A 15,723-nucleotide genomic window follows, 5' to 3' on the forward strand; every position below is an offset into this window, starting at 1 on the left:
ACATTTTGGTTTTATATCTTATTAGAGTAGCAATATAATCTTGTACATTTTTTAGTTTTGTAATTTCAGAACAAAATTGACTGCAAAATAATGAAAATTGGCCAGAAATAGACATTATTTCTCAGTTATTTTAAAAATTCTGGCCAAGTTTATCCTGAAAATGAGAAAATAAAAACATATATGACTGAATTACTATCCTTATAAGTTATAAGATCAAATTACTAAAAAAACCATAATTATAGGATCAAAATGCATTTAAGTTAAACTATGCAAAATATATATCTAACTACTCCTCAACTCAACCCAAAACTAATGGTATTGGGTTCCGACTATAGTCGATAAACTCTATACCCATATCATCAACTAGCTAGAGGCCCGACACGTTGTTGATCCATTGATAAACAATTTAAATTTTAAAATGATTTTCATCAATAAGTATGTTCAAGATTTTAGAGTCACACTTGTTAAGATGCTAGGACAAATATATATTTTATGATTAATCATGATTAAAAATTTAAAATTACGATAGATACTAATTAAATCATGATTGCACTATGGTTTTTTCTTTTTCTTTTTTGTCAAACGCATACACCTAATCCATCCCCACCCTAGGTTCAAACACAAGAACTCTTGAGCCCAAATCGTTGGGCTATCCCCTGGGTGGGCCACGGCCACACAATGGATATTAGCTATTATTTGGCCAAAACATCAATCGCACTTAAAAAAATTATAGTAAATGAGTTGATCATGAATAAAATCACGGTGAATGTTGATTAATTAACTTTGGTCAGTTAATAAGTTTTTACATCAATTTTATTTGAATACGGTACACAATATTGATTGACATGATTTTTAATTAAATTGTAGTGATTTATACTGTAGGAAATAATCTGATTTTCTTTCTCACCTTCGAGGTTATGGGTTCGAGTCCCGTCTTATCAGTGAATGTAGTTTCTGTTGAATAGTAGATTTATAATTCCTAAAAAATAAGTGGTATTTCTATTGTAATAAATTTATTTTACTTAATAATATTTCACCGTTCTTACTTTAAAAAAATAATTCACGTTTTCTTCTTTTTGATTGTTGTAGGGGGAGACATTTAACTTTTTGGCTTTTGCTCTCATTATGATTAGTTTCATCTTCAAACGTGGAGAGTACTTGTGATAAAATTACCTACCATAGTTTTAACATGAATTACCTTATACATGATCCTCTTATTCCAGTAAATGGATTTTAATTTTGTGCGATTTAGCTCTAACATTGATCAACATCCAATTGGATTCGAGAATATGATCCCAAGATTGAGACTCCAACCTGGATTTGATAATCCTCAAAAGGATTAACTCAACAGCAAATTTAATTTAGATTAAATTTGATTCAACTTGAATCAAGTTCTATCTAAAAGAATTGTACTTGACGTATAGATTAACAAAAAGTCCACTTATGTAAAAAAATGGTGTAAATTGCCATTTACAAAATTAGTTCGAATTTCACCAAATTAGATGTAGAAAACTTTTGGTAATATGTAAGTTGTGATAATCAACTTTAGGTAATAATTTTAACTTTTATGTATCAATCCAAAACGTACGCATCAAACAGATTCATGTGTACAGCGGAATACTAATCTCATGAAAATTAATTTGTAACCCGTCTCAAACTCTCATTTGGACTCTATTATCTTATCAACAAATGATAAGATGGACAGAACCACACTCTTTTCTACAAATGTGGATAAACAATCAACAGTTTGCATAAATAAGTTGTGATTGAAAGATAATTACATTCACATTCGAAAGAGATTCAATCAGAAACTGATCGTCATGCATGATACATTACTATAGAAAAACAATTTTGATGCAATGCTGGCCTATTAGCGGGACTTGTGTGGCTACGTACTGACTATTAACACAACTGTGATGCTACCGGACTCTGATACGTACCAACAAACAAGCAAGAACTACTAGTGAAAGAAACAAAACCAAAGACTACGTACTTCCAGCTTCCTACAGATACATAGGCAGCGGTCTCTCATTCTTGGGCACAAACTTCCTCATCCAAACATGTTTCCCATTGATGGTGAACTTGGCCTTGCTAACTCCACTGAGAATCGCCCGAATGAACGACGATCTAAGGAAGACGATTTTAGCGTAAAGCGCTTGCTCATTAGGGCTTACTACCTCTTGCATGTGGAATGATTCTATGCAGTTCCCAAACAGCCTTGTGAAGAACTGCCTGACTTCAGTTTCAGTCACCGGATAGCCTTTTGAGAATGTGACGAACATCGTCCTCTCGTTCCTTGACGTCTCGTTAGCCCGTGCTTTAGTGTTTGCAGCGGTTCTCAAGTTAGAGATCATGGACGAACTGTCAACGAAAGATCCTGCCGGGATTTGGTTTAGGGGAGAAGTCGTCGATGCTGCATGACTAAGTAGCATGATTTGACTATGGGTCGGGCTCTCGTTGTGCAGCGTTTTCTCCATTATGTCAGATAGTGAAGGTATGCAGACTCCGGTAATCAAACTTTGGATTTCGTGACGAGCAGTGCGCCTGTTTTCTTGGAAGAACTGCAGGGATATATCTTTCTTTGCAAGGCTATGGGTCAGTGGGATTTCGGCTACTTCCGACAACTGAGTGTTTATACACTTGAGGCATATTACAGCCTCGTCGGCAAGTTCATTGATCAAGAATGGAGGAAGAGACAAGATTTTACTTACGAAATTACAAAACCCTCCTCGTTCTAACCACAACCACAAGCCCATAATGTGGAGGCATTCGAGGGTATCACGCCCAAGATCCCTTACAAGAACAGCGTACAGTGTTCGATCAATCCCATGAAAGAGCTTGAACTCATCTAGTGTCACTGTATATTGTGTACCATCCATGAGAATATGCAGATCTGGGAGCTACGTGCTAGAAATAATTCAAAGAATTAGTCAAAAACTAAGGTTACCAAATGAATATAGATTAATGAAATATAATTGATAAAATGAGGTAAATTTGGGCTATCAAATTATGGAGTTGATTATATGAGTACATGAAACAACCACAAAAAACATTGAATTCTTGTATATGGTAAATTTCGAAAATTTATTGACAGAAACAAATTGCATTATCTTTTGAGAGTGTGGAAAATTGTAACTTTTGTCCCTTAAGTACCTAGGGTGATAATTTTGGTTTTATTCAAATTAATTTTGATAATTTATTCCTACAATTAAAGAGAGTCGGCAATTTAAAGACAATTCTAGTCTGAAATTTATAAATTAGTATGTCACGTCCACTTTTCCAACCAATTTATGAATTTTTAGTTGTCCTCCATTTGTCATTTTTTTTAATTGTAGAACCAAATTGTTAAAATTGATTTCAATAGAGCTAAATTACCACCTCCTTATATTTGTCGGACTAAAATTATAATTTGTCCCGTAAGCGCTTCACTATTACAACAGATAATAGCAAAAATAGAAATCAACCAAAAAAATTTAAAAAAAAAAAAACAAAAAAAAATTAAAGGAAAAAGAAAAAAACAAATATATCTTTTTATTTATACATATATAAATGTATACACAGACACACATAGAGACATATATATGTATCTATATAAGAGAAGAAAAAAGATAAAGAAAAAAAAAAAGGAAAAACATCATTAATGGAAAAATAAATTAAAATGACTGATAGAAAATTCATTGTGCCGGAACCATTAAGCTGTACTCAGAGACCAAATGATTAAGCGCCACACTCCTATGAGTTGGGCGTGTGAGTGTAAAAAAAGAAAATGACATTCATTTACAACCTATTCCAAACTCTCTAAAGTAAAAATTATAAGCACATTTCAACACAGATCAGAAAAACTTTACCTGAAGGAGACTGATCTGAGACAAATTTACAGGAAGAATTTTGGAGTATGAATGAATTTTACAGACTCAAACTCTCGATTTATATAGCCAATGTGGAACGCTAGTCTAAATGTGAAATGAGGTCATGAAGTTGTTCTTATCACTGTTGTACAAAATGAAAAGCAATAATTATGATTATGTGGAATTACCTCAACAGGGAATCATGTTGGTAGGTAGTAATTAATGTTACAATTGGGATTTCAGTAATTAATTAGTCTTGAAATTTCATGAATTTTATGTTCAATCTATCTGTCTATAAAGGACATACATTATTAGAAATGAATAAAGGTGATAAAACCTAAAACCACGGTCTAGTTGCGTCCCTAAATGGTCTTGATTACAAGCATTGCAAGAATCGGAGTATTGTAATAAGAGTTGAAAGTTGTAAGGTTGAGCACCCCAAATTCAGGACATGTCTCATTTATCCCTTTTATTGGGCAACCTGAGTGGATTCTGAGTGTTATAACAATCTAAAGGCATTATTGTGTAAATGGTAATCTTATTCTGGATTAGATTTTTTATTATAAATTTTATTTTATATATAATTTATTTAATATACATAGTTACGCATGACATAAAAGTTTAAAGAGTAAATTACAATAATCTTTTTAAGTTTACGCATAATTAAAAATATATTCTCGTTTGTTTGATAATAAGCCCATTTTGTTGTTCGATCAGATTTTCATTTATTCTTTTACGGTTAATTGACCAAAATATGCTTTCGAATTATTGAATAATAATTTATTATATATTTTCTTAAAATTTTATGGAATACTTTTTTTTTTGGACAAATATGTCCTATAAATCATTTATTTACCATCAAGTTTTCTTCCATTTTCTTCAAACATTTTTTTTTGGAGAAATTTTTTTCAGCAAAGGTGAAATATAATTATATAATTATTTTTTATATAATTATATAATTATTTTTTATTTTAAAAAAGGTATTCATAATTATTTAAATAACGAAAAAAGTATTCTCAATTATACTAAATTTCAAGATTCAGTCATGATGATGTCTTAAAAGAAGTTTAACTTGTCATATACTCCATAACAATAGGAACTTGTGTATTAAAAGTGCTTAATTATAACCTCAATGTCTTAACACTAAATTCTTCTTCCTTGCCTACAAAAATATAAATATTATTTATACGAATCATTAATGTTTTTGGAAAAATTATAGGTACATTTTTCTAAGAAATTAATATTTTTACATAAATTATTTATATTTTTAACCGTCAAGGATATTATTATAAAAAAATATATAAATAATTTGTGTAAATAGATTATAAATTAAAATTGTAAATATAATTATTAAAAAAAATAAAAGAAGGGGTGAGAGTATGAATTTATTTCCTTAATCGGTTTTAGGCTGGTTCGATTAATTAATTGTCGTTAAACCCTTTGTAAAACCCCTTCATCTTTCCAGCCCACACAAACCCCTGAGCTTTCAATCGTACAACCCGGTACCACTCACCTACAACATGTCCGCCGCCGCCGGAATTGGAACCTACGAAGATTTCGTAAAGGTCCATGGCGTCCTCCTGGTGGCGTCTGGCCTGCCACAGTCACTGCATCAGAAGCTCTTCCAGAAGCTCACGGCTGAGGCTTTTGATGGCGGGAATTATTTCCAGGTGGAGCCCGTGGAGGACGGCAGGCAGAGGAGGCTTGTTCTCACTGCGGATTTTCTCGGCAAAGATTCTGATGTTTTTCTAGTTGACCATGCCTGGACTTTTCGACTTCCAGATGCTTACAAGCAGGTGTAGACAAACAGAATGAGGGACGTAGCACCGTGTTTATTGATTTTCAGTTAAATATGCTGCTCTCGTGCTTTTCTTTTCTTCACCTGGATTGCTTCTAGAGGAATAAGAAAATAGACATAATTTGTTAGGTTTAGCCGGAATAGGATTTATCTTGTTTTTCTTATTCGTTCGTTTCACGCCCTTGATCTGTTTCATTGTATTTTGCATTAAGTTTCTGATATCTATTTTGGTAATATTACAGTTGCAGGAGGTTCCAGGCTTGGTAGAAAGGATGGCGTCATTAATGTGTGTGGATGCTGATTTGACTTCGGATGCTGAGGAGACAGGTGATGAAGATGATACTAAATTAAGTGCTGCAGAGATAGTTGAGAGAGAATTCTGTAAAGTTAAAGAAGAAGGGATTCATTCTGTGAGGTGGTTGGAGCTTGAAGATCTTGAAATTGATGATGCTGTGCTAGTTTCCCTTGATTTGCCCAGTAAATTTCCTGTAAGTTATTCTTTTGCATGGACTATTGGGGTGATGGTGGTGGTCAGTGGATTGGAGTTAAAATGATCTTGAAACATTACTCTTTAATATTTTCCCATTAAGTCACAATAATTGATGATGTTTAGTTTAAAACATGGACTACATAGTGGTATGTAATGATTTAAGAACTAATTGTGTTGTCGTTCTTAACCTTGATATAGCATTGGGATTTAACCGCAGTATGATCTCTCTTTGAAACTATGCCAAACTTCCACTTTTCTCTGTTCATTTTTTATATATTCTCTGGTGATATCCTCCATGTTTGTTATTCATCATAATGGCTGGTGACAGAACTAGTTGGTCTGATTGCCTTGAATCATAGTGAGCATGAACTCAAGGTGTTATTTTGCATCAGCATTTGATCGCACTAAGCCTCCGTGGCAACAAGCTCAACAACTCAGAAAATGTGGTAAAGGTGGTAGCTCAATTCAAATCTCTTAGAGCTCTATGGCTGAACTATAACCCAATGCTGCAAATTGGGTGAGTCGTTAAGTGTTTAAAAAACTGATACGAAGATGTACTTATGCTGATACTTCAATTTTCTCAAGGGTTAGGGACTCTCAACAAAAGCTTTCTTTTGCAGTGATAATTACTTGGAAGATGCTATTCTACTAAACTGTCCTGAATTGGAAATCTACAACTCCTGTTTTACCCCTAAGTATGGCAAGTGGGCCTTAGGATTCTGTGGAGGATTATATGAGAAAGACAATCCTGGAGGTTCTCATGAAAGTGATCACCTATTGCAGAGTGTTGCATCTCTCGATCTTTCAAATAGGAGTATTCGTAATCTTATCACGAAGGTCAGAGTAATCTTTTAACTGCAAATTTCTCTTCTTTACTTTAGCTCCAACGTCACCCTAATTTATCTCAAGATTTATACTAATTCTTGACCTAGACCTTCTTCATTTTATTCCAGGCGTTTTCTCCTTCTGAATTGCCTATGCTTTCATACTTGAATCTTCGTGGAAATCCATTGAATGAAAACTCAAGTGGTGAACTGCTAAAATATCTTAGAGGATTCATCAACTTAACTGCACTGGAGGTAACCTAGTCAAATGTAAACTATTTACATTTCACTCTGAACTTGCGATTATGCTGACATGAGCACAAAATAGGTGGATATTCCTGGACCTCTTGGAGACAATGCTGTTGATATCATTGAAGCTCTACCTACCCTCTCTCTGTTGAACGGGCTTAGTACTTCAAAAATCTTGGTTGCAGAGAAGAGCATAGTTGATTCAATGTTAAAACCTCGTCTCCCTGAGCTGAATGCTGGAGAATCTCTCACAGATCGTGTTATCAGTGCTATGTGGTTGTACTTAATGACATATCGGCTTGCGGATGAAGAGAAGATAGATGAAACCTCTGTTTGGTAGGCATTCAGTTCTTATTATGCAAGTGTTCTCTTGGAGTTTGACGTGGGTCTTATGAAATTTCCGTCTGTGGAGTAAGTAACAAATATTGATTTGATTACAGGGAAAAGAAGTTTCATTTGATTACCTGTTTGTGTATGGGCGGTTAGTTAGTTCATAAGAAGAGCATGAAACTGAGTAGAATCATACAATTTAGTAATAACAGCTCTGGTCAGATTAATTAATCGTTGTTAAAGTTCTTCTAAAACTATGAAAAAGATGTGTTGGTATACTATGTGATGCTCCAAAACTTGTTGCAAAAAAACTTATCTTGCCTTCTGAACTTTGCATGAGGTACTGGTGAAAATGATAATTCCAGGATAGAATTTGCATCATGATGAATGGAAATTTACTTTTTCTCCTCTGTTGCCTTTTTCCCTCTAGGAAAGGTAATAGTACTGGTTTTATGCGAGGATGCAGGATATGTAATCTTCCTTGGAGGATTTGTCTTGAGAATTACTTAGTTGGACCTTCTTGAGCTTACTACTGAGCCTATATGATTGGGGTGATTGCCAGTGAGGAAAGATCTTGGCTTTTATGAGAGTGATTCCTTTGGGTCCACCGTCCGCCACATTTCTTTTGCCTGACTTTAGTTGAGACTAGAATGACCTTGCTGATAGGTCGATAATTGGCTGATTAATGGGATATGAACCGTCACATTGGGGTTTGCAAGGACTAAAGATATAACCAAAAATCATAGGAAACAGAGGCATTATTTGGTACTTTAAAATTTGAAGCATTTGTAGGATTGGGATTTTAAAAAGCACCTTCTTGGTCTAGCAACATTTTTTAGCATCCCTGTATTTTGTGAATATTGAAGAATAGCCTCTACTCGTCCTTAATGCTTGGAATGCCAGGTGGGATTTTGTTTAGGTCCTTATTATATGTAATACTAATGTCGAAGTGCAAGAAATCTTCTACTTTATTTTTATTTTCAAAATAGCAACTTGCTGTGCCCCACTGATAAGATGGGAGCAAGCACACTTTCTACATGGACTTGTTCCTTTCTAATGTAGTCTGCTGGGCTTCCTGGAGTTGGAATATTGGAAATGGTAGTGAAAGCCCACATAATAGTTACAATGGCCTGAAGGAGGACAAAGAGAGGGTGCTTTATACTGCTGAAGCAGCTGAACTGAAAAAGGCTTTGAGGTAAAAGCATAGTCTGTTAGTCGTTTATGTTTCTGCCTCCTACTTGCTGATAGAACCGCTTTCCTTGAGTCTCTACTGCAACAAATCAAAGAAGGCAGAGGAAGAAAGGAAGAGGACAGGGGCAGTCCTACTTGGGCGAATATGGTTTTACTTTTAGGCAGCTCTTACATAGTTGGGTCTCATGAATATAAGTCCCAATTTTTTTGGCTACCAATATATTTTATTTGTTTCCATTGTCTAGAGACTTCTTAAGTTCTGTGCTCTGATGCTGCCGTGAGTCTGACATGAACCTTGTCCTGTTTGTTCCTCCTAACCAGGAAGCATAACAGAAGCATGCATTAGGTGGATCTGATGCCTTTTGCATTTATATGAATGGAAAATTGGCCAGAAGACAACTTCGGTTCATGGACCAGCAGGTGCCAGTTTGCCCATCTCCTATGACACCACCATATAGGGAGTTACTATCTTTGCAGGTGGAGGAAGAAGCAATTTTGATATAGTATTGGTATGAACTCAATGACCTTACAAGGTGGTAACAGATTCCACATGCTCTTCGGCCCAGTCTGCATTTTGCTATCTGAGTTGGACAACCAACAACTCATCTAGCTTACCAGTTATACGTGTTGGTCCATCCTTCAGCTGTCCTAAGGTACTATGATATGGAATAGGAAATCCTCAGTGTACCATTTTACCTGTAAAGTTCCAGTTTCTCAAGCAATGGCGATGGCTGTGGTAAAAGTCTTGGGTGGATGACTGAAGTTGTATCTTCAGTAGATCCTTATATTATGGCGTGGGGATAGTGGCGAGCGCAGATCCCCAAGTAGAGATGCAAACACCCTTGATAAGCTTACACACAATTTTCACTGAAGACTTCATGCCCAAAGAGTTGATCCTACTATTTCTTTTTCTCTCCAACCCTTTGATAATTGTTTTGTCCCCAGGATAGGGAAATGGGTGAACTCTTCTTTGCATATCTTCTATATTAACTTGGATATGTTATTCAACAAAGATACACTGTGGCAAGCATGTGTGTTGGACTGCATAAGCTAAACGTTTATAACTCTGAAAGCTACTGGATCTGTTGTTGGTATAAGCGGGAAATGTTCTCATTAGATATTCTTCGAGTAAAGAGTAATGGATTGGGGGAAGCTTTTTTTTTTACTCAAAAATATATTTTACTTGGTGTAGAATCTTCAATGGTAGCTTGGGAAGAAGGCAAATAGATGGGAGATTCTTCACATACAAAATGCCTAAGTGCCTTGTTTCTACATTGTGTTTTTTCCATGAGACGTAGAAAGCACTCTAGTCTCCTTAAAAGCCAAATGGACATTATAGCTTGGGAAGAAGGTAAATAGATGTGAGGCTCTTCATATCCAGAAATACCTAAAATACCTTATTTGTCCATTTTTGTTGCCATGAGATGTTACACAATGTGCTCCAGTCTCCTTAAATGACCAATGGTTGTCTTTCACTCAATCACTCTGTAGGTGAACAATTAGAAGTAAATGTGTATGCTGTTGGATAGAAATGACGTATACAGCCGGTAAGGCTGTGGTGTTATGAGGATGTGAACTTTGCTCATTAAGGCATGTTTAGTATCGACAAAAGTTAGGTATGTGAAGGGAAAAAGGGGTTTTCGAATCCTTCACCTATTTGAGGAGTAATTGTTGGTCCTTCATGTTGTTCGCTATCATGTAGGCTGAGGATACAAAAACCTAGTTCTTTGCTGAATATCATAAAAACACAGTAGTATGGAAGCCTTTCGTGTTTCACAGCCAATCATTCCTCCAACTTCTCTGTATTAGGATGGTCGGACACATACAAAGTAGGTGGTGTTTTCCCCTCCATTTTTCCTTCCTCCCGAAATAGGAAGGAGATGCTTGTAACTGTAGACCTGCTGGATCCCTCCCTTCCTTGAATCCACCCTTCAGCATCGCTTAAGGACATGCCCCAGGTGTCTTTCAGGATGCTCGTTGTGCTTTTCAAAGAACTCAATGGGACTCGTCTAAATGGTTATGCATTTGCACAATATACATTCGGCCATCCTACATCCTATCTGGTGTATGAATTTCAGTTGAACTGCTTAATATAAAGTAACAGATACTGCAAGAGGACTTCGGTGAAAAAACAACTATATTACTTAACGATCTCATTTACAAGATTGGTCTGATATTATGGTCTCATACACTGGAAAAATGATATAGTGATAAGCGTTCTCCAATTAGTCATCTCTAGTACATGTCATAACTTTTCTTTTGGCATTGTTCACAGGTATGTGATGGATGAACTAGGTTCAGCTTTGCGGCACAGTGATGAAGCCAATTTCAGAGTTTCACCTTTTCTCTACATGCCAGATGGCAAACTAGAGTCAGCTGTGAGGTTCTCTCCTCGAACCATATCTTGTATCGCCTCCTTTTATTTTGAGAGCATCATCATAGTTACTATATGTTTTTTCCTCAAAAGTCTGTATTACACCACTGATAATCAGGGATCTCCCTTTGGGATCGTGCTTCTTAGTTTATTTGTTGAAGTGGGTGAAGACAGAAAATATTAGAGAACTTAGGGTCCCAATCTCATTTGTACATTTTGCAAACAGTTGTTCACTTGATTGAAAATTTTCAGTTACTCCATTCTTTGGCCTACAAAGAATGTCCAAAGAGGTGATGAGTGCACCCGGGATTACCTGTTTGGCATTGGGGAGGACAGACAACGATCTGCTAGGCTTACTGCCTGGTTCCACACCCCTCAAAATTATTTTGTTAAAGTATGTCCTTCTGATTGCTATTTTTGGTCTGGCCAGTCCATGATTAGTGCTGTTCGTTTAAAGCTTTCTTATTCTCTCTCAGGAGCATGAAAAATACAGCATGAAATTGCAGTCAAGAAAGTTTTCTCCACCGCCTGTGATGCCATCTGTTACCAATAGCCTGCTTCATAATAATGAAAGTGTGTTGCATGTTTACACTGATATACCGCAAGTGGAGGAGCTTTTGACACGCCCAGAATTTGTAATCAGTAAGTGACCGGTTGGTAGCCACCAGGATTTTATTTGACTTCTGATTATGATATGCTATTTCTTGCCATGTTGGATTTTATATGCAGTGTGTTATATTCTGGATATTCAAGTTCAATCTGTTTAACCAAGTTATCTTTGTAACATCTCACTGTTTATGCTGAGCACATGTAGATTGTTTGAGCTACTGTTTTAGTGCTGTAGTAGAGTATTTACTATCAAGCATGAGGCTTTACATATTTTGTGCATTAGCTGGTCCCATTTTAAGTCCCTCAGGCAAGTTCTTGACATGTCATGCGCATTGGCTTATTTTTGGTAACTATTCTCTTTCAATTGCTCTATATGCAGCAACTGAACCAAAGAATGCAAAAATAATATGGACCAGTGTGCAAGTGGATGAGGAGATGAAGAAGGAAGTTGGACTGAATGATCAGCAATACATAAATCAATTTCCTTTTGAGGCTTGCCTTGTGATGAAACATCATTTAGCTGAAACTGTTCAGAAGGTTTTCTTTATTTTCTAATGTAATGCATAATCTATAAGGTTCCAACTTCAATATGTATTCTTCAACAACTCATGTTTACTGGATTCGTCCCCCTTTTGTAACAGGCACATGGTGCTCCCAAGTGGCTCCAGCCAACCTACAATCTTGAAACACATCTCACTCAACTTATAGGAGACTATTACACACGTGAAAAGGATGGAGTTGACAACTTGTGGATCTTAAAACCATGGAACATGGCGAGAACTATCGATACTACTGTTACTCAAAGTTTATCAGCAATCATCCGTCTCATGGAGACTGGTCCAAAGATATGTCAGAAGTATATTGAACACCCTGCCTTATTTAGAGGGAGAAAGTTTGATCTCCGTTACATTGTTTTGGTTCGCAGCATGAGACCATTAGAGATATTCCTTGCAGATATTTTCTGGGTATGCATTATGTAAAATTTATCTACTTCTTTCAAGGCATTGCTATGCATGTGGTGAATAACTTAAAAACGTTGTGGCAGGTCTCTATCTCAAAAATGGTTATTTTCCTTTTTTTGGCCCATGGATGTTATTATTTCTTCATGTTTCTTTTTCAGGTTAGATTGGCCAACAACACTTACTCTTTGGAGAAACATAGTTTTTTCGAATACGAGACACATTTCACAGTTATGGTAAGTTGTGTTTAATTACTTCTTGGGGTTCAATTGAGGTGCCAACCACGACTAGAGTAGACAAGCTTGCTTTATAACTCGCGCTTGAGCTTTTGGACAAAATATGTAATAAAACTAACTCTTTGGACTTCTATTACAACCCTATCAGTAAATTCAATACCGTAACTGCAAACTCAGCTCTGAAGGGTAAGTTTTGTGTGACCTAGTCTGTGAAGGGGATTGGAACCTGGATAAAGAACCCTAGTCAAATAGTCAATTACTACTTGCTTTCACATAGAAGCTCCATCACTTCATTGGTACAGTCATGTATTTATGGTTATGATTTTTCCGCATCTTCAGAATTACAGGGGAAGATTAAATCACATGCACACAGCTGAGTTTGTTAAGGAATTTGAGCAAGAACATCAGGGTACTGATTGCTTCCTATTTCCACATGTTCTGCTGCCCCGGGAGGCTACTAGTTGTTGGTTGTTTTCTTAACTCATAAGATGCACATGCTTATTTTTTCAGTTCAATGGATGGATATCCATCTGAGAATTAAACAGATGATCAGATCTGTTTTTGAGGCAGCTGCCACAGTGCATCCGGAAATGCATAGTCCAATGTCTAGAGCCATGTATGGTGTTGATGTCATGCTTGACTGCCATTATCAGCCTAAATTATTGGAGGTATGAGAAACCTTTTTTGTGTTACTTCTGGAAACAAGATTGAGCGATATTTATTGATGAAAAGGCAAACTTCAGAAATTCTGATAGTTGACCTAGGACTACATGCATCATACATGGACGTGCATATTAATGTTTATACAAGTGCATCTGCTTCACATTGCATAATGGATGATGACACAGGCAATCTTCTCTGTATCTAACTGTTGAATTTTGTCCCCAAGCATGGTCATGAAACTAACCTTCACAAATTCCAAAATGCATGTTGTTGGTCTTGGGCATGAAGGAAGGCTCATTTGTTTACCAAGCATATCCAATCACGGGATTTAATCATGTATTAACTTGGATTAGTTGTCAAATTATGAAGCCTCCAAATCCATCTTCATTTGCTTTAGCTAACAGGTCTGTAGAAGAATTCTCTTCCTTAGTTCCTTGGATGAACCGAACATCTCTTTCCTACTAATAATATCCTTACATTTACCGCTTCTCTCTATGAGTTGTTAATCATAATCTTCGGTTTTGTATCAGTCTTGGGATCCATTGCATTAGTGATCTGCAAAACTGCTTTACCTTCTGTGTGTGTTTTGGTATAGTCGGATGCTCAAAACTACTGTGTGCTAGAACAGATGTTAGAAATAATTGTACTTCTCTTCACATGTTACAAGTATATTCTGTTTATTTGTAGATAACATATTGCCCTGACTGTACTCGTGCATGCAAATATGATACCGAGGCCATTACTGGGGGAGGCGGCATTGTCAAAGGAAGTGACTTTTACAACTATGTATTTGGTTGTCTCTTCTTAAATGAGACCACTCATGTATCCCCATTATAATTGAACTATAGTGACAGGTTGTTTGTGATGATTTTGCAAACGTGAACTGGGAAAGATAATGTTCAATGACATACTTCTGTTTGTCTTTGCTTGGGTTTCGTACAGTTATGCACGATTTCAATGTTTCAGGTGTCATTTAAGCTCCCCATCTCTCCACTCTCCATTGTTTGGACTTCATTTGTTGTAAATCATTAAGCAACCTGCCGACAGAATTGACTGAGCGGGAAAAATTACTAGCAGTCGCCAGAGTCGATTTTAGTTTTTATCTTCACTTTTCAATTCTTATTTTTATTTTTTGTTAAATTTGCAAATGTGAAAATGCTTGTTATTATGTATTTTTGGCAAAAAAAGAAAAGCACATGTACTTGCTCATCTGTTTTTCTTAGTATGGCGACATTGTTAAAAAAATTCATAGTGAAATAATGAAAAATAGATTAATGTGTGATACCATTAACATCCCAACACACTTAAAAAGTAAAAAATGACAACAACTTAGAAACCAAACATCTCATAGTGTCAACTTCGAGAGCAATGCAACAGAAGCGTCTTCAACTTGAACAAACGGGGAGTCGATCCAAATTCAGCGAGGAGATGTCCTTGGTCCATGTGTTGTTCCTAGGCTATGTACAAGTGATTATTATTATTATTATTATTATTATTATTATTATTATTATTATTCTTAATAAGACTAATGATTTATCAAATTAAATTATTTTTAAATGAGATGGATTGTTTCTTTTGCTTTATGAATTTTTTATAGTTCATGATAACTTATAAAGTTATTATTTGAAAAATATAATATTATTAAAAATAGTAGCATAAGAAAAATACAAACTGGAATAGTGTAATATAGAAAATAAAACAATATATAAACACTACAAGAGGACACCAACAACCCCATTACAATAATAATAGAGTACAAAAACATGTTAATATTAATGGCATATTATTCTGGTTGAAGAAAAAATACCAAGAGATATTAAAGAAGACATCCAAACACCATTTGATAGAATTCACAATTTAACCCTTCATATCTCCTACTTCTATTCTTATCGATTTACCCTATCTCATATTCATCAGTCCTGCCGTCTTAACTCATTTCTTCGTTCAAAAACTTCTTATTCAAATCATGTTTGATCAAATCAAATTAATCATAACATGTGATATATATATATATATATAATATAATTGGTCATTTTTTCTTAATTATACATTAATTACTCTTAAGTATGTCGCACTTACCATATAATTAGTTCAAGTGTTGACTAAATCCAATTTGGGCATTATGTTTTTCTTGCAGGTACAGATAATTCTT

The 15,723-nt window shown here is 35.5% G+C and overlaps 2 protein-coding genes across 4 annotated transcripts; one reads left to right on the top strand and one right to left on the bottom strand.

Moving 5' to 3' along the window:
* Positions 1–1,717: 1,717 nt before the first annotated feature.
* On the bottom strand, positions 1,718–3,939 carry LOC105173679 (uncharacterized). 2 transcript variants are annotated; one of them, XM_011095525.2, is made up of 2 exons: positions 3,849–3,939; positions 1,718–2,907 (listed from the first exon to the last, which is right to left on the bottom strand). In XM_011095525.2, exon 2 carries the CDS (start codon positions 2,877–2,879, stop codon positions 2,004–2,006), a length of 876 nt encoding a protein of 291 aa, XP_011093827.1. In that variant the 5' UTR covers positions 2,880–2,907; positions 3,849–3,939; the 3' UTR covers positions 1,718–2,003. The 2 variants fall into 2 exon arrangements, with proteins under 2 accessions (XP_011093827.1, XP_088731911.1); XM_088875785.1 differs by having other exon boundaries at positions 1,718–2,900; positions 3,849–3,920.
* A 1,336-nt stretch (positions 3,940–5,275) lies between these two features.
* On the top strand, positions 5,276–14,495 carry LOC105173680 (tubulin-tyrosine ligase). 2 transcript variants are annotated; one of them, XM_011095527.3, is made up of 15 exons: positions 5,276–5,644; positions 5,889–6,134; positions 6,529–6,653; positions 6,757–6,973; positions 7,090–7,215; positions 7,289–7,545; positions 11,006–11,113; positions 11,357–11,498; positions 11,581–11,746; positions 12,093–12,250; positions 12,355–12,678; positions 12,834–12,908; positions 13,248–13,317; positions 13,419–13,576; positions 14,259–14,495. In XM_011095527.3, the coding sequence occupies exons 1-15, from the start codon at positions 5,369–5,371 to the stop codon at positions 14,406–14,408; spliced, it is 2,598 nt and encodes an 865-aa protein (XP_011093829.1). In that variant the 5' UTR covers positions 5,276–5,368; the 3' UTR covers positions 14,409–14,495. The 2 variants fall into 2 exon arrangements, with proteins under 2 accessions (XP_011093829.1, XP_011093830.1); XM_011095528.3 differs by having other exon boundaries at positions 5,553–5,693.
* Positions 14,496–15,723: the final 1,228 nt, after the last annotated feature.

Source organism: Sesamum indicum, linkage group LG11 (genome assembly GCF_026168435.1).
Source record: "Sesamum indicum cultivar Baizhima isolate 11 linkage group LG11, ASM2616843v1, whole genome shotgun sequence".
NCBI lineage: Eukaryota > Viridiplantae > Streptophyta > Magnoliopsida > Lamiales > Pedaliaceae > Sesamum > Sesamum indicum.

Bases quoted from the DNA above. Each gene is read 5' to 3' on its own strand.
- LOC105173680 (XM_011095527.3), top strand. From the start codon at position 5,369: ATGTCCGCCGCCGCCGGAATTGGAACCTACGAAGATTTCGTAAAGGTC. The intron at 11,114-11,356 runs GTTCTCTCCTCG...GAAAATTTTCAG, and splicing joins AAACTAGAGTCAGCTGTGAG to TTACTCCATTCTTTGGCCTA. The intron at 11,499-11,580 runs GTATGTCCTTCT...ATTCTCTCTCAG, and splicing joins CTCAAAATTATTTTGTTAAA to GAGCATGAAAAATACAGCAT.
- LOC105173679 (XM_011095525.2), bottom strand. From the start codon at position 2,879: ATGGATGGTACACAATATACAGTGACACTAGATGAGTTCAAGCTCTTT.